At 34.2% G+C, this 25,134-nt stretch overlaps 2 protein-coding genes and 1 long non-coding RNA gene across 3 annotated transcripts; 1 reads left to right on the top strand and 2 right to left on the bottom strand.

Annotated features, from left to right (window-relative positions):
- Positions 1 to 1,316: 1,316 nt before the first annotated feature.
- LOC149725643 (uncharacterized) lies at positions 1,317 to 2,253 on the bottom strand. Its single transcript, XR_016386353.1, has 3 exons — positions 2,107 to 2,253; positions 1,914 to 2,052; positions 1,317 to 1,438 (listed from the first exon to the last, which is right to left on the bottom strand). It is a non-coding gene; the product is annotated as an uncharacterized LOC149725643 (long non-coding RNA).
- A 4,455-nt stretch (positions 2,254 to 6,708) lies between these two features.
- On the bottom strand, positions 6,709 to 9,536 carry LOC149725644 (uncharacterized). The gene is made up of 3 exons (XM_089891137.1): positions 9,310 to 9,536; positions 8,653 to 8,820; positions 6,709 to 7,665 (listed from the first exon to the last, which is right to left on the bottom strand). Exons 1-3 carry the CDS (start codon positions 9,497 to 9,499, stop codon positions 7,469 to 7,471), a joined length of 555 nt encoding a protein of 184 aa, XP_089747263.1. The 5' UTR covers positions 9,500 to 9,536; the 3' UTR covers positions 6,709 to 7,468.
- A 6,646-nt stretch (positions 9,537 to 16,182) lies between these two features.
- LOC149725645 (uncharacterized) lies at positions 16,183 to 24,375 on the top strand. Its single transcript, XM_089891610.1, has one exon. It carries the CDS (start codon positions 16,687 to 16,689, stop codon positions 21,565 to 21,567), a length of 4,881 nt encoding a protein of 1,626 aa, XP_089747736.1. The 5' UTR covers positions 16,183 to 16,686; the 3' UTR covers positions 21,568 to 24,375.
- The last annotated feature ends 759 nt before the right edge of the window (positions 24,376 to 25,134 follow it).

Genomic DNA, 25,134 nt, shown 5'->3' on the forward strand with positions numbered 1-25,134 from the left:
TCTTCGATGCCCTACACCAAAACAACTGCACAGACTTCTACCACTTGTTCAGCAGCATTACCGTCGCTGTATTTAACCATAGCTGTGACGCCACTTATTCTTTTACACCTAATATAGAACTCCAGAGTAAGACGGGTCACCTTTAGGACATAATGTCCAAATATTTTAATCGTGTTTAAAACAATTAACAACGGTCTATGGGAGTCGTGAGAATGCGGTTTTATAATTCTTCAAACGATCTTTGTTTACGACGAAAAAAGAATGAAAAAATAAACGTGTCCCATCTTCCCACACCCTACTATACCTATATTTTAAAACGATATTGATATGTTCTATATGATGCACTACTGTATGGTAAATAGCATAGATTTTTCAACCTACTTAACTGGTAATAAAACATATATGCTCTATTAAACAAAATCCTATTGTGTTTTTTAAATCAAAAAGGATTAAACAGGTAAACGCTGTCAACAACACATGATGCCGGGTTAATTTTCTATGCAATTTCAATTGCTTGTAGCGTATCCTTTAAAAATAAAAAGCATAGTTTTTTGTCTCTTTAAATACGGTAGCGAAGATTTAGAAATATTTTAAACGAAAAGACAGGATATAGCGACAAAACAACGGTTTGTAAAACACACTAACAGTTAAAAACATATATTTGCATTTAATTGGAAGGAAATAAGCGTGGTCGCTACACCTAGCAGACAAACGAGCCAAAGCAAGTCCCGTAAATTAAGTAGTTAAGGTCATAAATGCGGAATCTAGTAATAGGCACTAGGTGTTCGAAATAAACAAACGTATAATATAGTAAGGTGGGGTAATATGGGACACATTTTGCACATAATTTCCTCGTGTTTAAAATAATTAACAACGGTCTTATAGAAAGTCGTGAGGTAACAGTTTTATAGATCTATAAATGTTCTTGATTTAACACCAAATTGGACGAGAAAATAAGTGTAATGGATCTAACTTCTACTGTACAGTCGTGTGAAAAGAAGTCCCATATTACCCCACCCTACTGTAATAATGTTGCCCTGGCGCGCCCGGTCGATAATACCGATGTATCTTTGCACATTTATATTGACCGTTTCATAGTTAACTAAATAGTTTGATTACTAATATTATCACTGAATTTGAGAAATGTCTTTATAATGCAGTGGTTCCCAAACTGTGATACTTTTGTTTCGTCGCTATATCCTGTGTTTTCGTTAAAAATATTTCTAAATCTTCGCTACCGTAATCGAAGAGAGAAATAACGTTATTATTACATCTCCGTTTCATATATATATACAACCAACACACAAGTCAAGAAGTGATATGTTTTTGCTTTATTGCAATTTTGAGACTGCATTTCTACAATGTTGTGTTTAATTAACGAACCATCATGCATTGAAGTTGCTGCTTTCGAAAGCTGTGTCCATGTCTTGAACTAAAACTGAAGATATATATATATATATATATAAATACAGCGGCGCAGCCAGAAAAAAATAGGGGGGGGGGTTAATAAAAAAAAACATTTTGTGGGGTTTAAAAGGGGGGGGGAGTCACGACCCTCAAACCCCCCTGGCTGCGCCACTATAGTATGATGGGGAAGACGGGACACTTTTAGCACATATTACCCAAATAACCTGACCGTGTTTTTAACAATCAACAACGATCTATATCGGAGTCATAGGGATGCGGTTTTACAATTCTTTAAATGTTTGTATTTACTACCAAATGGGACAAAAAATAGAATGAAAAGGTGTCCCATCTTTCCCCACCCTACCATATTTTTATTGGATGTACATGAAACACATTTAACATAAATATAGTAATAGTTATTCTCTATTAGTGTGTTTACTTGGGTAAGACAAATAGTAGATCATATTTTTTTTCGCTGTCCATTTAATAGAAGTAAATCTACTTACTTTTGTCCATGACCCGTTGGCTATAGGGTTTAAAACCCCTGCGACGGCGGCGACGAGTCCACAACCAGTCCGCATTAGTCGTCTCAGTTACGACAAGGAGTCCAATGAGAAGCAGGATAAGTAGAGCTGACTTGTTCATCTGCAGAAACAAATTTTAAACCCAGTAGTACAAAGTTACAACAGAGTAACTTACTCTGTTTTCTATAAGAAGTTATTGTTTAGCAGCCAAACTCAACGCCTTTTATTCCTTCAAGCGTTTAATTGCTTCCTAAATGTCTTAGTATCAAAAAACAATTTTCGCCGAACTGTTATATGTTCTGGCAACTTTAATTAAACATAAATGGCTCGTTTGTCTGCTAGGTTTAGCGAACACGCTTTTTTTCTTCCAATTAAATATAAAAATGTTTTTAACTGTTGTTAGTGTTGAGTTCAGTAATTGTATTCTGACTGTGCATATTCGTGCATATTTTCCAGCTGTTTGTAACTACTCCCTAACTATTAAGGGTCGTGTCTTTACGCACACTTTCGTTTCTTTTGGAAGTTTACCGTAAAACAAAAACGGCTCGTTATTTGTCTGCTAGGTGTAGCGACCACGCGTAGTTTCTTCCAATTAAATGTAAATATGTTTTTAACTGTAAGCGTGTTTTAGCAACTGTTGTTTTGCCGCTATATCCTGTCTTTTTGTTTAAAATGTTTCTAATTAAATCCTCGCCACCGTAATCGTAGAGACAATTAAATTTATTACAGTAGGGTGGGGGAAGACGGAACATCTTTTACCTCTATTTTCTCGCCCCGTTTAGTAGTAAACAAAGAACATTCAAGAAAATATAAAACTATATGCCCACGACTCCCATTGACTGTTAATTGTTTAAAACACGATCAAGATATTTAGATATTATGTGCTAAAGGTGTCCCATCTCCCCCCCTGTTATAATAATATATTATTAATAATAAAGTTAAATCCAACAAACTAACAAGCAGCATTCGTATAAAGATTTGCAGTAGAGCAGAAAAGCTTTACTTCGTCGTGCACACATGTCTAATCAGGAAATTATAAGCAGTTTTATTTTTCAACGAAAATGTCCTTGCTTCATATGAAATCGGCTGATTATCTAAATATGTAAATTAATCTATGTGTTTTCGACGTTTCGGCATTGCATTTGTGTTTCTGTATAAACGTGTAGGAAAAAAAACGATGGTTACGTATTAAAGGGTGCGTATATTTTATTATATCAGCTATATTAGGGTGGGGGAAGTTGGGACACCCTTTCAATTTATTTTCATCGTCTCATTTGGTAGTAAACAAAGAACATTTTAAAGATATAAAACCATATCCTTACGACAACTATAGACCAACTTTGTTAATTGTTTAAAACACACTACGAATTTTTGATATTATATGCTTTAGGTGTCCCATCTTACCTCCAAGTATTATACTGGTTAGTATACCACAGTTGTGTTTTGAACAATTAACAACGGTTTATAGAATCATAAGAACGCGGATATTTATTTATATAAATATTCTTTGTTTACTACCCAACGGGACAAACGAAAAAATAAATAAATCTTACCCACCAATTAAATGTATCGCTTAGTTGTTATAATGTAAAGTGAATTACAGTGGTTTTCTCTATACTGCATTGGTGTGTGACCACGTATCAAAGAGACAGCATACGATTTCATTCATTTCACAAGAAATCGTGTATTCTGAAATCTGAGATGACTGAAAGCGTTTTAATAACTTCCCATCGGAGTTCCAGCTAATTCTTTCTATTTTGCTTCTAGTTTCAGATACCGAGCGTTTCAATAACTGCCAGTATTTTGCGCAACATTCTATTGAATGCTTTGTTTGGTCTTTAGTGCTATACAACGCGTGCGAAAAAACGTAAGAAAGAAATAACTATAGTAGGGAGGGGGAAGATGGGACACCTTTAGTACGTAATATCCAAGTATTCTGATCGTGTTTTAAACAATTAACAACGGCCTAAATGAGCCGAGAGCATACAGTTTAATAATTCTTAAAAATAAATTTGTTTACAACCAAATTTGACGAGAATGGGTTTCCCATCTTCCCCCACACTACTATATATGACGACCGTCGTTAATAAATTTAATTATTGCATTCTGCAACATTGTTCAATTATAATTGATAGCATCTTAGCAAACGTTTCATGGTCTATATACCGCTGCCATTGAGTACGTATGTGTCCCTGGGCAAGAGCCTACACCACACTAGAGAGAGATACCAATAAAACAAAAGCAACTTCCTGCTGAAGCTTATAAGCAATACATTGTTTATAACGGGCACGGGTCTAGACTACCCTGCCCCCCACTTTAACGGCCTTCGCTTTGCCGAGTTGGGACTTGCCACTGGAACATCGAATCCAATCCTACATACCGAACTGCATTTTAATGACGCGATCCGCCGTGTGTAAGGGAATTAACGAAACAGTGCGCGGCCGGTCAACATGAGACCGTATGTTGCCGACTTTTGGCCTACAGCTTTACAAGCCGTAATTCCCATTTGCTGCCTATATTTTTTTACAGTGTTATTGTATGCTATTATTACGTATGACCGTATGTGACTTAACAATAATATTAACAACTTCATTTGTCTCTTCGATTACGGTAGCGAAGATGATTTAGAAATATTTTACACGGAAAGACAGGATATATAGCGACAAAACAACACTTGTTAAAACACGCTTACAGTTAAAAAGGTATTTACATTTAATTGGAAGAAAATAACCATGGTCGCTACATAGCTGACAAAAAGCCATTTATGCTTATAAGTTAAACGTCTTATAGAAACAAAAGTTTGCTTAAAATAAATGACAACAATGTTAATAGTAACAAACATAGATCATGTAGGTGTTTTTTGAATAATTTATTAAGCTGCCTATGATGTAGCGTGTGGGAAAAATGGAACACCTTAAGCAGATAATATCCAAATATCCCAATCGTGTATATGAAAGTCGTGAGGATACAGTTTTATAATTCTTTGACTGTTATTTGTTAACTACCAAACCGGACGAGAAAATATAATAAAAAAGTATCCCATCTTCCCCTACCCTACTATATGTTGGTTCATGAAACGTTGTTTTTGAATTGACCCAAAAACGAGTTGTGAAATGGTCAAGCAAAGTCAATAATCTTATGCTGTTTTACTAAGTTCTAGTTGTAAATTTATTTGTATACTAAGCTTTTATGTATTTTATTCATTAGTCGTTTCTACCTGCACGCTTACCTAAATTGAGGAAACTGTTCTCTAGAGTGTGATCTTGCGTGATTAAATATTGGTAACACTTTAAGCGCATGCTTGAATTTTTTTTAGGTGGTTTTAAAGCAGTTAGATTGATAGGATTAGCTTCAGCGGTTGTTTCCCCCTACTAGGTGTCGATCGGGAGTTGTTCTGTTTCGATTAGTTACGCCGTTCGAGTCTCGTGACGTAGTAAGTGTAACGGTATACCCTCACAGAAATAAAAAAGAGTAGAACGCGCAACTGCCCAAAACCGTGATATATTCTTTTTTCTATTCACGTGACCGCCAACTCCGTCCCCATTTCGCTTGGTCTCCATTGTAAAATATAGGCGCACAGTGATTTTAGGAGGTTTTAGCCGTTTATTTTAAAAACTACACTAACTATTCCAGTTTATTAGGCCAGTTTAGTTTTTGGTAGGTTAACGCTTACCCTTTAGCGCTTGTTTAGGAAAATTAATTATTTTATAAATTTAATTAATAACGTTCAAACAAACGGTTTGTTATAATATATATATATGTTTGGAAATAGTTAATTGTCCTTATAAACTTAAATTAAGTCAAAAAAACGAAGAAAAACTACATTAAACACCCTGGCTTCCATTGACTGCAATAGTAAACGGGAACGACCCGCGAAAAAGAGAGAGTGTATCATGCTCTCTCCTTTACCGACATTAGAGATGCGCGTTCTATTCTTTTTTATTTTTTTTATTTCTGTGTATACCCTAAGTCTCTTAGGTTCTAATTCCAATTGTCCCTTTGGTCCCCAGTTTCATAAACTAACGTTTACATTTGTATTTTTAGTGGAAAACATGAAAAATAAAATTACATGTTGTCTCTTAACTGCATGTTTAAACAAATTCAGTATAGCCGAAGCAACAAGACGCTTAAATTATAACATTTAGGCGATACTTTATTCATTTAAATCGTGTATCAAGGTTTTCAACTTGGTCGATATAGCATGGTGGAAAACATGAGTCGAGCAAAGGCGGGATATTTTATAAATCACATTGGTTCTATATGGTTGCACATGATGTCCAAATTAAGAACATATTTGTAGGAGCTAGGGTTTAACTCGAACGCGGCTGCAGTTTTAGCCGTATAAGGAATAAGCGACTGTTGTTTATAGCTTAATTAATGCTCTTCTCTTGATGAATATATACAGTTGTATTGACGATAACGCAAATCATACACGATAGCCAGCAGATTCCAACAATAGTCAAAGTAGAGCCAAAAGTCCGGCGCCTTGGTATAGTGGTTAGCGCGCCTGCCTGTAACCCAGAGGTAATGGGTTCAAGGCTCGCCGCTGCTACCATTGTGAGCGTATGTGTCTTTGGGCAAGACACTTAACGGCAATTGCTCCAATCTAGTGGTCACTAATGGGTTGTCTAAATAATCGGCCATATATGAAAAATAAATAAAAAAATCCTCCCCAAAAATAATCACCCACAAAGTAACATACGTGGTAACTCGTACGCCGACACGAGGTGTTAAACCCGTGTGATAACGACTGTCGTTTTCCGGCCACACGAGGATGAAGTTACATTCATTTATTTAAATCAGCTAGATTGCCAAAAAGCCAGATAGAGACGGAGAGAGACCAACAGAGAGATTAAAAAACAACATAAACACATAATGGAGTTATAGCTGAACACATACTAACTAAATCTTACAATAGGTACACTAAAATTGCGGTGCTAACACAACTACGTCAGGCGCCGTGGCATAGTGGTTAGCGCGCTTGCCTGTAACCAATAGGTATTGGGTTCAAGGCTCGACGCTGCTATCATTGTGGGTGTATGTGTCCTTGGGCAAGACACTTAACGACAATTGCTCCAACCCAGTTTTCACTAATGGGTTGTCCAAATTATCAGCCATACATAAAAAAATGAAAAAACAGAAAAAATAATCACCCACAAAGTAGCCTAACATACATGGTAACTCGTAAGTTGGCACGAGGTGTTAAACCCGTGTTATAACGACTTTCGTTTTCGGCCACGCGAGGATAAAGTAAGTTACATTCATTCATTCATTCATGCAAGAATCTGTACTGAAACGCAGACCAGAGAGACAGCGTTCGCATAGCAAAGACAGGAGAAAGGCAATATATAAGCCGGTCAGACGATGGCGCTAGATAGCCAATAAAATGGTAATTGTTGGAGTTAACAATATTTTTTAAGTTTCCATACGTGCTGTAACTGGTATTAACCGGCTACACAGTGTCTAATAAAGAACACCTATGTTATAACGACTTCCGTGGCCCGACAGAGGTGTATTAGTCGTATTTTTATTTAGTTTTAACTATAAAAGTAGCAAGCGTACACAGCATATGCTATGGAAAATATCATAAACGGTAGAGCTATCAGCCAACACAGATAAAATGAATAATTGTAAGACGTTGTTCCCAAGAACCGGATATTGCTAACGGCGAAGAACAACGCATGACTGTTCCAGTAGTTCGTGTAAACAGACAGGCCAATGATTAGAAAGATTGCTGTAGAATTAAAACATGAGTTAAAAAAGAAAAAAATTAACCTTTTTTAAAGCGAAAATGTTTTGTTTAAATAGGAAAATTTTGGTTAAATTAAATTTGGTTTAATACTCTCATTGTAATATATAGCAGGGTGGGGGAAGACGGGACACCATTAGAACATCTTATCCCAATAACTGATTGTAATTTAAACAATAAACAACGCTATATGGGAGTCGCGAGGATACGGTTTTACAATTCTTCGAATATTCTTTATTTACTACCAAATGTGTCGAGAAAATAGAATGAAAAGGTGTCCTATATTCACCCACCCTACTGTTTTGTATGTTTAATAAAACTGCCATTCATTTTACTTTATATAGGTTCTGCAATTTTGTTATTATTGTTTGTGTATTGTAGCACCTTGTTGCTTGTTTATTAAAATATTTTTTTCTATACCGGGATGCGTCACTATAACACAACATATAAAAGTCATATTATGTTTAAACATTTTTTAAATTAATAAACCAGCTAGAATATAGTGGGGTGAAGGAAGACGGGACACCTTTAGAATATAATATACAAATATCCTGATCTTGCTTTAAGTAATTAACAATAGTCTATGGTAGTCGTGAGAATACGGTTTTGTAATTATTTGAATGTTCTTTGTCCACTACCAAATGGGACGATAAAATAGAACGAAAAGCTGACCAATCTTTTCCCAGCCAATATAAAGTAGGATGGGGGAAGTTGGGACATCTTTTAACTCTATTTTCTCGTCCCATGTGGTAGTAAACAAGGAACTTTCAAAGAATTGTAAAACTATATGCTCAAGAATCTCATAGACCGTTGTTATAATTGTTCAAAACACGATCAGGAAAAGGTGTCCCATCACCCCCTATCCTACTATATGAAAAATCGGACCTAGTAATAAACAATAGGTATTGGCATCAAAATGGGTTTTAAAAACGTAACAAAACTTGTGTGTTTTTTAACAATGAGGCAGCTTACCTGATAGCATGTACATTACATGTACTAATATAAGAAACCCTTTTGTTTCTAGCCGGCCGAGTTTTAGCTTTGTTAAAGCTAATATTTGGCAAACAATTCCAACAATAAGACTGATGATGCTTAGAATCAACATAGCTTGCAGAGTCGTGATCGCACTGTTTTTGTTAACTGAAAAGTTTTACACGTACACTTAGGTTTTGCGCTATGATTATAAAACATGCCTAATTTACAGCAACGGGTGTGTGTCATTGCAAATGACATTTAATGGAAATTGGTATGTGTCATTGCAAATGACATTTAATTCAACCTAGTGGCCCGTATGGTTTCTCTATTTTTTTAACGAAATAAAAAACGCTATTCAAAAATATTTATCGGGAACGGCAAGGCACGAGATGTATAGAGGGGTGAGGGAAGACGGGAGATCGTTAGCACATAATATCCAAATATCCTGACCGTATTAACAAATATCTGAAAATTAACAACGGTCTATGGCTCTATGACAATGGAAATCAAGAGAATACGGTTTATAATTTTTTAAATGTTCTTTGGCAAACTGTCCCATCTTCCCACACCCTACTACATAACGACTGTCTTGCCCAAAAACATAAACTACATTTTCATTCATTAAACAAGTATATATTAAAACATAATCCATACTGTTCCAGCTCCGGGAAGTTTTCTGGTCTATCCCCGTTAGATCGAACGCTCCGATAGTAAATTCGTCCGTTTGGCTGCCGTATTTAATCGATACATTCAGCCAACCATTAGTAGCTGTCACCAGTATCTCAAAAACCAAAACAGTTAGGCCTATTACGCAAGATATAATGCACATATGCTTAAACTCCATGTTGACACGATGTATTCTGTAATATGCAACAACAAAGAGATTTTTAATGGTTGTTATACACCAGCATAATACAGGTTGTGCTATATAATACCTATATGAATACCCGAATTTCATATAAACATAACATATATACAGTAGGATGGGGGAAGACGAGACACCTTTAGCACATAACATTAAAGTATCCTGACCGTGTTTTAAACAATTAACAACAGTCCATGGAGGTCGTGAGGATACGGTTTTGTGTTTCTTTGAACGTTCTTTGTTTACTACCAAATGAGAAAATAGAATGAAATCTGAAAAGTTGTGCCGTCTTCCCCCACTCTACTATATATGTGTATATAACTCTATTATATATGTGTATGCAAAATATTGCTAACACTGTAACTGCAATACTATATAAGCTCCTCTGAATAAGTAATTCTGATAATGGCATTCTTATAACTTATATTAAAGCATGTATTTTTTACTGAAATTCACAATTGGCACAGAACTATTTAAAATTGTTTCAAAACTGTTTTAAACTATTCCTAATATCATTTTTATATCAATTCTAAATGCCACAGGCGGCAGTTAGGATACAATACACATGCGTAACAATTGGTACTGTTACGTCATACGAGAATGCAGTCACAGCTTGTAGACAAAACACTACATAATAATTAATCACAGCTACAAACGACTGTGTGTCCTGCATGTATCTGATATATATTACACAGTACAAACTACCATTCTAGCATAACTATACCTAATAACTAAGTTTTGTGTACAGAAATAGTATTGAGCAAATTTCCTTTTCCCTAAATAGCTTCCGGCAAAATTATTTTACGAAATAGCACTCACTCAGCAGAATTCCGAAATATATAATATGACTGAATTTGTATAATAGCCAATACTACGTTGCAAATTACAAATTAGTATACAGCATTCCAAGCAAACAGTCGATACAGCTGTAGCCTATACCTACTGTGTTTACTGCACGGTCAAAGCTGCTGTACACTACCACAGTATTATCAGTATACAAATTGGAAGTACAAAGCCTTCTTACGTAATACTGACGCTAATTTCCTACATGCAATGAATGTTTATAAATCGTGACTGCAGCATAGGCCGTAGGATTTGTATAGCAGCAAGCTATTTTGAACAGCATTGATATGGTTTCGTAATTTACTAGTTTTAATTACTGAAACTGACTTACGTTTATTTGTTTTATTATTTTTATTTCAATACTGTAATCAAAGAGACAAATAAAGGTGTTAGACACATAGTCCCTGTTGCACAGATATAACACATAGGCTACAAATAATGTATTTGACATAAAACGAATTTGTATCATTCTATTTACAGTTGAAGAAAACGATGAATTCGTAAAAGAAGTGCAAAATGAAGTTATGCAAAATATCATTTAATTAGTTAATTAAGTGCCTGTTAAACCAGTGCATCAATTACAATAACCAAATAAACTAAATGACGATATTATCTTGCTTGTTTGTGTACTTTCAATGCAGCAACCAAACACTTATCTAAACAAGAGATCACATATCTAATGAATGAGCACGTTTTAAACTAATTAGCATAATATAGTAGAGTCGGGGAAGATGGGACATTTTAACACATAATATCCAAATAGCCTGATCGTGTTTTAAACAATTAACAACGGTCTGTGGAAGTCGTGAAGATACGGTTTTATAATTCATTAAATGTTCTTTGTTTACTACTAAATGAAAAGAGAAAACAAAATGAAAAGGTGTCCCATCTACCCCACCCTGCTATTAATTAATCCTTTTACTAAAACGGTCGACTGGGCTCGATCAAAAACAAATCTGAAGTAACCAACAAAACGGGTTCTAGTCGTCATTGGTGACTGTGGAGCAGTAGGCAGAATTTATTTATGCATGTATTATAACTAATGAAACTTATGACGTATGAGGTTGGTAAAGAATATGTGTAAATACGCTTTGTACAACTCCTGTACCTTTACTGTAAACTTAAATTAATTAACGTTGTGGTCCCTAAAAAACGTTTGTTTTCATGAATTTTGACAAACCGTAATCACGAAGTAATTAGGTAATTTTAAAAGTTAATATTAATCATATGATGTTGAATTAAAAATAATGTTTCAATTACGATTAATGATAATACGGTATAAGAGTAGTGCATTTAGTGCGTCCCCACTTAAATGCTAATAGTTTGATTCAGTTGTGAATCGTTGTGTGGATTTCGTATCTTATATAACACACAGAAATAAAAAAAGCATAGAACGCGCATCTCCAACGTCGGCAAAGGAGAGAGCACGATACACTTTTTCTCTTTTGCGGGTCGTTCCCGTTTACTATTGTAGTCGATGGATTCGAGGGAGTTTTATGTAGTTTTTCTTCATTTTTTGACTTAATTTAAAGTTATAAGGTAAAACAACTATTTTCTACTATATACAAATATTTCTAAACAACTATATACAAATATTTCCAACAAACTGTTTGCTTAAAGGTTTTTGATTAAAATTATTAAATAATTAAATTTCCTAAAAAGTGGTAAACTGTAAGCGTTAACCTACCAAATAACTAAACTGGCCTAATAAACTTGAATAGTTGGTGTAGTTTTTAAAATAAACAGCTAAAACCTCCTAAAACTACCATGCGCCTATCTTTTACAATGGAGACGAAGGGAAATGGGGACGGAGTTGGTGGTCACGTGAATAGAGAAAAGAATATATCAAGGTTTTGGGCAGTTGCGCGTTCTACTCTTTTTTATTTCTGTGATATAACATCGTTCCCCGCCAAACTGCCGGACAGTGTTTCCGCTATGTAAAGTGCATGAGGAAAGTAATCGTTAATTAATCGCTTGTCGTGCGGTTATAATCTGAAAATTCAGTCTAAAAATTATAAATATATATTATGATTTGATTTAAATCAAGAGATTAAAGGAAAATGCTAGAATTAAGATTTGAGATAAGTGCGGAAAATAGTCTTGCAAAAAAACAACAACAAGAACAACTGTTCGACGAAAAAGGATCTATATGACCACTAGCGTGCTCAATAAATGAATGTAACATACCACATCCTCGCTTAGCCGGAAAACCACAGTCGTTATAAAACGGGTGTTCTGTTTCATACACCTCGTGCCAGCTTACGAGTTTCCAAGTATGTTACTTTGTGGATAATTGTGTTTTATTTGTGGATTATTTTAATGTTTTGATGCGTGGCTGATAATTTGGACAACCCATTAGTGACCACTGGGTTGGAGCAATTTCCGTTAAGAATCTTGCCCAAGGACACATACACCCATAATGGTAGCAACGACGACCTGAAAACCATTACCTATATGGCCATGCGTTAGAGGCAGGAAAATCATAAAAAATAACCTTTTAGCTATAAATGAAGATTACATGCATGCTTATAAACGCCTGTAAGTACAGTGGTATTGCTGAAAAATTAACTGAATTTCACAACTTTACAAGTGTTTTCAACGCATATTCTACGTCATAAAATAAAATTTAACATAGCCCATATGAAGGTGTGCGTAGTTTAAATCTGAAACTATAAACCGATATCCCATCGCTACGACAGTGTTTATATCCGGTGTTAGAAATGGTTCTAAGGTTATAACATTTTCATAATTTTAATGATATTCACGAATTCGGTAGCAAAATTAAACAAACAAAAACGAAAAGAGAATAAGCAACAAATCGTCAATCGTCATTGCACGCAATAGGCGTACAAAACTTGACGAAAAGTTTCAATTATTATGAGTGGCTGCTTAAGACTATAATTAATGACTTTTACATGCTTTTAAAAAAGAGTCGATTCTACATTCAGGACGTTTTCGTGTTATTTTCCGTTTGAAATTGCCTGCGGCTATTTAAGTTTTTGCAGACACGATTGCTGTACATTATTAACAAATTGCTGAGCGTCAGAATTTTGCAGTTAATGCATATATTGTTCTGTTTTTCAAATTAAAAACAGATCAGACAAAAACTGCGTATGAAATGACATGTTTTAAGTATATTTGACAAAAACAGCTTCTGAAAACATGAAAAAAACGCTACAGTAAAAAAAATGTGGCTGTTTCGACAATGCAAGGGATCCGTTAGAAAAAAAGACACTGAACTTTGACCGTTTCTAAACTACTAAAAACAATCCCTTTTCTTTTTTATTTGGTATAATGAATCCTTCTCCTTTGATAATATATAAAAAAATATAAAAATTTAAACTTTATTATGTATTAATTTTTCGATTGAAACTATATCTACATACCAGATTATGCTGACTCGGCAATTTTTCAAACCTAATGTTAAACACGAACAACTGACTTTATTATAAAGAAAGTGGTACAGTAGGTACCAGTGAGACATATTGAACATTTTAATATAAAAAATGATAAATATTAACTAATAGGAAAAAAGTGCTGAATTAGCATATAAAATAGCTATGTTCAATCAAAAATTAAAACATAATAAAGTCCATATATTCCTAACGAAGAAACAATTATTATGCCAAATCTGAAATAAAGTTTGAATTTTCTCAAGTCTTACAAAAACTAGAAACGATCAAATTTGAGTGAACTTTTTATCATGGGAATTCCCATGCATTGCGCCACGGCCAATATTTTTTTACTCCAGCGGTTGAATTGGCGTTTTGAAAGTCATCTTTTTCAAAAGCTGGTTCGTATTTATAAACTTTGATGGTACCTTTAGATCAGTTTCAGCATTTCTATTAATACAGAATTTTTGTTGATATGCCCCAAACCTCTTTTAGCAATTGTTGGTTTGTCGCTATATCCTGTCTTTTCGTTTAAAATATTTCTAAATCTTCGCTACCGTAATCGAAGAGACAAATAAAGGTATTATTATATTATTATTTGATTTGTTCTGAAATACAAGTTGTTATTTTGTCGGTGTATGAAAATACGAGCTGCATACATAGGAAATGCTTCGTTTTTGACTCGGTGGTCAAAATTGTAAGGTTTAGATATTTAGTAGGATGGGGTAAGATGGGACACTTTGTCAAACGTGAATTTTTTAAATTTCAATTTAAGGACTCCCATTTAATGATAATCAAAAAACAATGTTACAGGATTATTTGACAGTATTACCACGACTTTATAAAGTGCTCGTCAAAGCCGATTACTGTTGTTAAATATTAATACAATTTGTTAAATAGAAACAATTTTTTTGAGCAGGTTAACTACTTTCATAGATTCATGAAAAAACTTGGATATTTCGTACAGTTTGATTTTGTCTCATAAAACTAGTTTTAATTTTGTGAAAAAAATGAGATATAAACATGAGGAAAATAGGCGGGGGTCAACATGACTTTTATTTGGGATAAAAACAACAACAAAATATCGTTTTAAAGTTCTATATACATACAGTTTACATGCCAAAGAAACTAGCATAGCCGGTTAATTTCGGTAGGTTAAGTACAATTTGCAGAATACTGTTAGTATAAATATATTTAAATTTGGTGTCCCATCTTACACCACGTGTCCGGCACCATAGCACAGTTGGTTAGTGCGCCTGCCTCCAACCCGGAGGTAATGGGTTCAAGGCTCGTCGCTGCTACCATTGTGGGCGTATGTGTCCTTCAGCAAGACACTTAACGGCAATTGCTCCAACCCAGTGGTCACTAATGGGTTGTCCAAATTATCAGCCACACATAAAAAAAATGAAAAAATCCAAGAAAAAATAATAATCACCCACAAAGTAACATTCATGGCAACTCGTAAGCTGGCACGAGGTGATAAACCTGTGTGATAACGACTGTCGTTTTCCGGCCACGCGAGGAAAATGTAAGTTACATTCATTCATTCATTCAAGTGACAGCGGCCAGGTTTGTAAAGTTTCGAACAAATTCTGAACGTTCAATTGTTTGTTTCGGAATATAATGAGTTTTAATAAGTTTCTATGAAAATATACGAAAGGCACTTATTTATCTTTGCATTACGTAGTTTAAAGTAATAACACTATAAGTGCCAAACCTATATATTTTACCATGGCTAGCAGGGGACGCAATATTAGTTAACGCCAGTACGATGCCTGCTGGCTAGTTATGTAATCCTCGATTGTTAACTGAATACCAATTAAAGGCAAGATAAACACAGGAACAGTTTATTATAAAGCAAGACAACGGTAGTACGTTAATTAAACGGAAAAGAATAAAAACGTGGCTAACGAAACGGTAATCGCTATAACGAAATAGGGCACGTCGACTGCGATTACAATACAGTATAACTACTAATATAGTAACTATACTATAATGACGTAGACACATAATTCTATGAAACAAATTCAATTTATTGGATGTAATGTTTACTGATTAAAAATGGAGAGGAAAATTGGGGGTAGATCTGCCTATAGCCTGCCACCCAAGGTTCGTTACCTATGAAATACGGATAATTTATGGTTTCATATGCAGTGAATTTGCACACCTTATGCCCACTGTCAATTTACCAAGCACGAACCCATCAATTGTGTTTATGTGGCTTGTTTAACAGGAATTATCCAAATGGTCCACTAAAAGTGCTTCATGGCTTAACAAATCAAACTAGTGTTTAGCCTCGTGCATAATAAATGTGGAACAGATATTATATTTTAAATTGAAATCATAACTTGGTTTATTTGTAAGTTTTAAATATATTTTCCAACCGAGACTGGATAACATAGTATGTCGCGCAGACATTAATAGAGATACAATTACATTGTGACGTGTAAATGTACATTATGTTGTAACAATGTAGTCACGTGAGTTCCATTATTTAACAAACAATCACTATTATGATATGAACCGATGTAACAATGGGAGACCGTCACGATGGTGTGTTAGAAAGTTTTAAACATTTGATCACTTTATAATGACGTAACAAAAGGAATTGTTCCAGAGGTGTTTCTCATGAAATACAATATGTTTGTCTAGAGACTCTAGACTCTAGAATGAAAGGAATCAACTCAGTATAAAGCAGAAACTACAGTAGTGTTGTGGCATTATAAACTTTGTTAGCTACCACTTGCGTTGTGTTTTCTAAGCTAGACTATTTATTTTAACAAAGAATTTAAGCTTAACGTTGTTGTTACAGTTGAGTTAAGGCATATCGAATTCTTTAAGTTTGTTAGCTACAACTGTATTGCTACAGCTACAGTTTGTTAGACAGAATATTGATGCATAAAAGTTGCCTTTCAGTACAAAAGTTTTAAAATGGAATCGTCTGAACATGATTTTATACAAGATGAGGTTGGTGAGGAGGAAAAGAATCTTGCTCAACAGTTGAAGGATTTGTGTGATTCTGATGGGAAAGAAATGAAAGGAACTAAACTTGAAGCAGCTGTGGTATTCTATGAATTTGGCAAAATTTATGAAAATAAACCTAACCATAAAAAGTTGAACCTGACTCGTAGTGCAGCTCTGTATAATGCTGCTATTGTAAGGGATCCAGAGAATCAAAGATTTAAAGATGAACTTAAAGATTTGTGCTCAGTAGTTCTGGTGAAAGCAAATGCTGCAAACTTTGAAACGGATTTGATCTCTTTGACAGCTCAGTTGAAAAAAAGGTTGAAAAAATGCCGTACATATTTTGGCATAAGGTTTGATCAGCTTAAAATAATCCCAGATGGTTTGGAAGGTGAAAACCTAATTGAAGCACAAAGCAAGAAAGTGTTAGACGTTATAAAGCTTCAACAAGAAGTTACGAGTAGATACACTAAGTTAATGAAGTTTATTTCTGATGAATGCATCAAGATTATGGGAGCTCCACCATGCAAATATGCTGTAGTTGGATTGGGTTCTTTGGCACGATCGGAAATCACTCTGTATTCAGATTTCGAACATATCATTGTCCTTGATAATGATGTTGCTAAGGTGGAAGATCGGAAGATAATCATGAAATACTTCAGATGGTTCACCACAATCTTCAACATCATCTTAATCAACCTCGGAGAAACCATGATCAACTGTGCTGCAATTCCTAGTATAAATCCCAGGTATAGAGACTGGTTTACAGACATTGTCACACCAAATGGGGTTACATTTGATGGATTAGTAGCCCACGCTTGCATACGCCCACTTGGACGACCAGCAACTGAAAACAAACCTTGGGACACTGAATTTATTAAACCAGTTGATGAAATGATTCAATACTTGGACCGGGTTCAACAAGTAGAATTTGTAATACTACCTACTGATATAGTTTTGAGAGTGGGTAGTGAGGAACAAATACACCTGGATTACAAGATACACATTACAGAAACGACTCAATATTTGGATAGTGATGAATCCGAAGACCAGGGATACCATGTGGCTGATGTTTTAACCAAGGCTTGCTTTGTAGCTGGTGATGAAGCAATTTGTGCCGAATATCAAGAAAAGGCTCATCGACGGATTAAAGAAAATGACAAAAAAAATGAGTTTTTCACAGTTTCCAAACAAATGGAAGAAAATTTACAAAACTTCAACACCGGAATTCAACATGTACGTGCTGCACTGGGTTTGCAGAACTACAACATTAAGAAAGCAATCTACAGAGGTGCAACACTGTTTATATCAGCCATTGGTCGATTACATTCACTACAAGCATCATCTTGCTTTGATATCATTAATGCATTAAAAGATATTGGAAAACTTTGTGATAGGGATGCGCACCAACTACGGTTTATGGTGGCAGTGGCTTGTGAGGTTCGCGCCAAAGTTTATCATACAAAGAAACAACAAGATGATGCTTTTATGGGGTATTCTCAAACTAAAGATGTTATATCTGGTTTGATTAAAATTGTTGGAAAACAAAGCCTGGTTTGTTTTATGGAAACAATGATTGTTCTACAAAACATGCTGAAAACGATTATAGCGGATGACAGATGGGAATTTAAATGGCACGTTGATCCTGTTAGAGTTAGAGTTCAAATTTTTAATTTTCTACATTTAAGTGAAGATTTGATAGATTTTATTAAACAAACGATTTCCTCATCGAAAACTGACAAAATTCCCTTTTCTATTTTTGAAGCTGTATTTCAACAGAAGGAATATGATCTGGTTATCGATATTTGTTCAAATATTAATTATTCTAAACTAACAATTAATCAGATGTTTCAATATAAAGTTTATGAGTTGGCAAGCATTGTAAATCAATCATACAACCAGGAGACACAATCTTTTAAAGGTTCAAGACCAGAAGTTGAAACCAAGATTCAGGAATTGGAACAAATGGTAGAAACAGTTAAACCAAGCATTGATATGTACTTGAGTTTTAGAAGATACTCCAGTACCTTGATATTGCTTAACGATGGTGAGGTTCTAAGGACTTCCAATATTCATACAGCTTGGAAAAATGTATTAAATTTCAAGTGCTTTACTACGAATAATACTAAAGATAATGTAATTAAATCCGCACTGATGTGTGATTATGCAGAAGTTTTGCAAAACAATGAAAAACCAAGAGAAGCATTGAAACTATTGGATGAAGCCAAACAAATGATACAATTGTACAAGAATACAACAACAGTGGTACACATGCTAGTATACAATATACTCGCAGCTTGCTACTTTAAAATCGGCAGATATTACGAGGCATTGATATGTTCGTTGGAATATGTCAGAATCTGTAAGAAACGTAACCAACCAATACATGATTACATTAAACAAAGGATGAAAATCAATTTTCACCTATTCATAATTCTTCAACTCAGTAAGTTGTATAAATTTTCAGCACTGATAGACAATGGGAAACTCACAGAAGCATTGAAACTACAGGATGCAGTTAAACAAATGATGCAGATGTACAAAAATACAACAACAGTGATGGAATTAGCTTTATATAGTTTATATTCATCTTGCTACTGTAATACCAACAGATATTACGAGGCATTGATATATTGGTTGGAATATGTAAGACTGTGTAAGAAACTTAAGCAACCAATACCTGATTATAATAAACAAGAGATTAAAAAAACTGTTCAACAATTCATATTTCGCCATCCCAATAAGGTGTTTGACTCTGCTGTAACACTGATAAGCAATGGAAAACTCACAGAAGCATTAAAAAAACTAGATAAAGCCAAACAATTGATGCAACCGTACAAGAATACAACAACACACATACTGCTATACTATTCATATCAAGTTTGCTACCATAATACCGGCAGATATTACGAGGCATTGATATGTAGGTTGGAATATGTCAGAATCTGTAAGAAACTTGAGCGACCAATACCTGATGATAATAAACCAGTGATAAAAAATACTTTACAACAATTAATATTATGGTATCCCATGGAGTTGTGTAAATCTGCTGAAACACTGACGAACAATGGTCAATACACAAAAGCATTAAAACTACTGAATGAAGCCAAACAAATGATGCAACCGTACCAGAATTCAGCAACAGTGGTGCATAGGGTATTATATAAAATACACGCAGTTTGCTACTATAATACCGGCAGATATTACGAGGCAATAACATGTTGGTTGGAATATGTAAGAATCTGTAAGAAACGTAACGAACCAATATCTGATTTCATTAAACAAAAAATTAAAAAAGAACTTCAACAATTAATATTTCGGTATCCCATGAAGTTGTGTGAATCTGCTAGAAAATTGATGAACAATGGTCAATACACAGACGCATTGAAACTACTGGATGAAGCCAAACAATTGATGCAACCATACAAGAATACAGCAACATTAGTGCACAAGCTACTATCTTATGTGCGTACAGTTTACTACAATAAAACCGACAGATATTACGAGGCATTGATATGTTTGTTGGAACATGCGAGAATCTTTAAGAAACTTAAGCAACCAATACATGATTTCATTAAACAAAGAATAAAAAATAAACTTCACCAATTTATATTACGTCATCCCATGAAGTTGTGTGAATCTGCTAAAACATTGATCACAGATGGAAAACCAAAAGAAGCACTAAAACTATTGGATGAAGCCAAACAATTGATGCAACCATATAAAATCAAAACAACAGTGGTGCACAGGCGACTATATTATGCATATGCAGATAGGTATACGAAAACTGCCAGATGTTCTGAGGCAATGATATGTTGGTTGGAATATGTAAGAATCTGTAACAAACTTAAGCAACCAATACGTGATGCTGTTAAACAACGGATCAAAATTGTTTTTTACCAACTAATATTACGTCATCCTATGAGGTTGTGTGAATCTGCTGAAACACAGATAAAGAAGGGAAAACTCACAGAAGCATTGAAACTATTGGATGAAGCCAAACAATTGATGCAACCGTACAAGAATACAACAACAGTGGTGCACATGGTACTATATCATAAATATGCAGCCTGCTACCATGGTACCGGCAGATATTATGAAGCATTGATATGTTGGTTGGAACTTACGAGAATCTGTAAGAAACTTAAGCGACCAATACCTGATGGCACTAAACGGGACACACCACGAACATTTGAACGTTTCATATTCTATCATTCCGTAAAGTTGTATGAATCTGCTAAAACACTGGTAAATAAGGCAAAACTTAAAGAAGCATTGAAACTACTGGATGAAGTCAAACAATTGATGCAATCGTACAGGAAAACAGTTGTGCAACTGCATGTATTTCTTGCATACGCAGCTTCGTATCATAATACTGGCAAATATTACGAGGCATTGATATGTTTGTTGGAATATGCGAAAATCTGTAAGAAACGCAAGCAATCAGCAATTTCTGATAACGTTAAACGGAGAATAAAAGATGCATGTCAGCAATTAATATTCCATCGTCCCATGAAGTTGTCTGAATCAGCTGAAACATTGTTAATCAATGGAAAACCCACAGAAGCACTGAAACTACTGGATGAAGCCAAACAACTGATGCAACCTTACAAGAATACAACACATACGCACATGAATCTATATAATTCATTTGCAGGTTACTACCTATACACTGGCAGATATTACGAGGCATTGATATGTTTGTTGGAACATGCGAGAATCTGTAAGAAGCTTAAGCAACCAATTCCTAATAACATTAATCGAGGCATGATGGATATTATTGGACTTATCCGAATTAGACAAAAGTTTTTTCAAAAATATCACCAAAAAAGGGTAATTTTTAAATAATAATAATTCACCTTGTGCTATTGAGTTTATAATAATAATAACTTTATTTGTCTCTTCGATTACGGTAGCAAAGATTTAAAAATATTTTACGAAAATACAGGATTAGCGACAGCAGTTTTGATGAAAGATGCTTTTTACAGTTAAAAATGGCTTTACATTTAATAGGAGAAAATAAGCGTGGTCGCTACACCTAGATAAACTGCATCACTAAACTTGGTACTTTCTTGTAATTTTTTTACTTTTTAAACGCTACATGTTTCATGGTATAAGTTTCAAATTATCATGCTGAATTGAAATGGTGTTTATTCTTACATTAATAAACCTATTGTGACATGCTATTAAACATGTTATATTTAATAATTGTGTATTAAACGTGTTATATTTAATAATTGTGTATTAAACTTGCTATATTTAATAATTGTGTATTAAACGTGTTATATTTAATAATTGTGTATTAAACGTGTTATATTTAATAATTGTGTATTAAACTTGCTATATTTAATAATTGTGTATTAAACGTGTTATATTTAATAATTGTGTATTAAACTTGCTATATTTAATAATTGTGTATTAAACATGTTATATTTATTAATTGTGAATTAAACGTCTTATATTTAATAATTGTGTATTAAACGTCTTATATTTAATAATTGTGTATTAAACGTCTTATATTTAATAATTGTGTATTAAACATGTTGTATTTATTAATTGTGAATTAAACATGTTATTTTTAATAATTCTGTGTTAAACTTGTTATTTTTAATGATTGTGTAATAAACGTGTTATATTTATTAATTGTGCATTAAACATGTTATTTTTAATGATTGTGTAATAAACATGTTACTTATTAAATATTAATTGTGGACTAAACATGTTATATATAATAGTTGTCTATTAAACATGTTATATGAAATTATAACTGTGGGGCAGAAAACCCATTAAAAAAAAGATGCCTTTGATAGATCCACCGATTTTTTGCGGAGTGCAAAAAATGAAACTGCTAGAGGCGTCCCGTCTTCCCCCACCCTACCATACAATATTGAAATTGTACATTCAGCTTAGTGAGCACTATCTGTACACCAATAATGATGAATGACTTCAGTTTCCCTTTAACGTCTTAGCAATCACGCACAAAACTCAAGGCATATAACATCCGCTTAAAGCAGTTAGTTTCATGTCTGTTTCAATAAAGTTACACGCACTGCAAGAATTGTGTATTTTAACAATGCGTTTAAAGAATTAGGCATTGAGACTGTCTAGAATTAGTTATGTATATTATTATAGTATGCTGGTATAAGATAGGACATGTTTTCATTCCCTTTGTGGTCCCATTTGGTTGTAAACAAAGCAAATTTGCTGAAATATATAACCCCGACCCTAAAAGAACGTAAATGTTTAAAACACAATCAGGAATTATAGGTTTTTGGTACTTATGGTATCCCATCTTACCCCACCAAACTATATTCCATGTTTTAATAGAGTGGGGTAGGACGGGACACCTTTTATTCTACTTTCTCGTTCCATAGACCTGTTATTGTTCAGGGTATTTGGATATTATGTGCCAAAGGTGTCCCATCTTCCCCCAGACTATTATATATTTATATTTTTATTGTTACATGTAGTTTGCTGAATGAATAGAAGTAGAAAGTTTTATGTGTTTAAAAACCGCAAACCAGAAAATGGACGAAGAGAATGAACTGAACTATAGATTGGAGTCATTACGCAACCCTCCGTCTTATACCACGATTATGGTATGTTGTTTTTGGGATATATGAACTTTATTTGGCAAGGAGCAATTCAACACGCTTTTCTCAACAATGGCCATGAGCAGCAAGCAAAAAGTGTTGGTTTATACTTCGAAAATATTAATATATTAACGCTTATTATCAACCTGTACGATAAAATTGCTTCGAAATCATGTTTCTCGTTCAGATTGTGGGAAGGTATTTTACATAATCTGACGTTTTGTGGTGGTGCTTCTGCCACTGCTTTATCAATGATAATTTTCTGCCAAAAAACGTCCAACCAAACATACCTAAATGTGTTTAAAACTGCAGCATGTAGTTCACTCATTATACTAAGAGTTATAATTGGTTTTATTACTAATAAATAAATTTTACTCGTATGTGTGCTGTTGGTAGAAGTATGTAGTAGTCAGGCATGTGTACAGTATTAATATAGTAGAGTGGGGAAGATGGGACACCTTTTTCTTCTATTTTATCGTCCCATTTGTAAGTAAACAAAGTACATTTAAAGAATTATAAAACCATATCCTCACGACTCTAATAGACCGTTGTTAATTGTTTAAAATAGGGTAAGAATATTTGGATATTATGTGCTAAAGTGTCCCGTATTCCCCCACTTTACTATACAAATAATAATAACGTTATAATATGACATTAACTGAAGCGTGAAGAAAATATATAAGACCGAATACAGAAGATGAAAGTTACTCTTAATGAGCTATTGACATGCCAATAGAACATAAAATTGTCACATTGTATTTCCTTGCATTGATGTATATTATTATTGAGCACGTTAGTGGTCATATAGAGCCCAGTGGACCATTGTAGTAAAAGGTTTAATTAATATAGCAGGGTGGAGGTAGTTGAGACACTTTTTTATTTAGTGGTAAACAAAGAACATTTAATGTATTATAAAAACGTATCTTCACGACTTCCACAGGCCGTTGTTAATTTTTTAAAACACGATCAGGCTATTTGGATATTATGTTTTAAAGGTGTCCTATCTTCCCTCTACTATATTATGCTAATAAGTTTAAAACGTGCTCGTTCATTAGTTCCGTGATCTCTTGTTTGCGTCGAAATTTCGAACAATACCAGCGACTTTTGCGTAAAAATGCATATATTTCTTAGGTGTTAAATGTTTGTTTTGCATTATGTATTTAATTAAAGTTTTGCATTATGTACACGGCCTAAACGCTGCAGATGAAATATGACATGAAAATTATACGCAATGAAAGACAAACAGTTCTAAACAATCAGTTTAACATTCAAAATAGGACAATCCAGAATTTGTGCTCAGTTCATTGTGTGCGCAATTTCATTCTTGCGCAATCCAATTGGTGCGCAACCACATTTCTTAACATGACTGTACCTTGCTTTATCCTCACGTGGCCGGAAAACGACAGTCGTTAAGCACAGGTGTCCTGTTTCATACACCTCGTGCTGCCAGCTTACGAGTTACCCAATATGTTACTTTGTGAGTGATTATTTTTATTGTATTTTTACTTATTCGGCTTTCGTCATTATAAAAAAGACATGTAAGCCGGCAACCTAATTCCGGTCTAGAAATGTCATTATTTGTGCATTGCAATATAATAACGAAATGAAAGGATTGTTTCGTGTTTATAGTTAATATATAGTAGGGTGGGGAAAGACGGGACACCTTTAGTACACAATATTGAAGTACCCAGATCATGTTTTAAACAATTAACATTGGTGTATGCGAGTCGTGTGAATACGGTTTTATAATTCTTTAAATGTCTTCGTTTACTACCAAATGCGACGATCAAATAGAATGAAAGGTGTCCTATCTATCCCCACA

Source organism: Ciona robusta, chromosome 13 (genome assembly GCF_009617815.1).
Source record: "Ciona robusta chromosome 13, ASM961781v2".
In the NCBI taxonomy this organism is placed as follows: domain Eukaryota; kingdom Metazoa; phylum Chordata; class Ascidiacea; order Phlebobranchia; family Cionidae; genus Ciona; species Ciona robusta.

Excerpts from the sequence above, each read along its gene's own strand:
- LOC149725644 (XM_089891137.1), bottom strand. The coding sequence starts at position 9,499 with ATGGAGTTTAAGCATATGTGCATTATATCTTGCGTAATAGGCCTAACT. Across the intron at positions 8,821-9,309 it reads AACTTCCCGGAGCTGGAACA|TTAACAAAAACAGTGCGATC; the intron begins GTATGGATTATG and ends AAAACTTTTCAG. Across the intron at positions 7,666-8,652 it reads TGTAATGTACATGCTATCAG|CAATCTTTCTAATCATTGGC; the intron begins GTAAGCTGCCTC and ends TTAATTCTACAG.
- LOC149725645 (XM_089891610.1), top strand. The coding sequence starts at position 16,687 with ATGGAATCGTCTGAACATGATTTTATACAAGATGAGGTTGGTGAGGAG.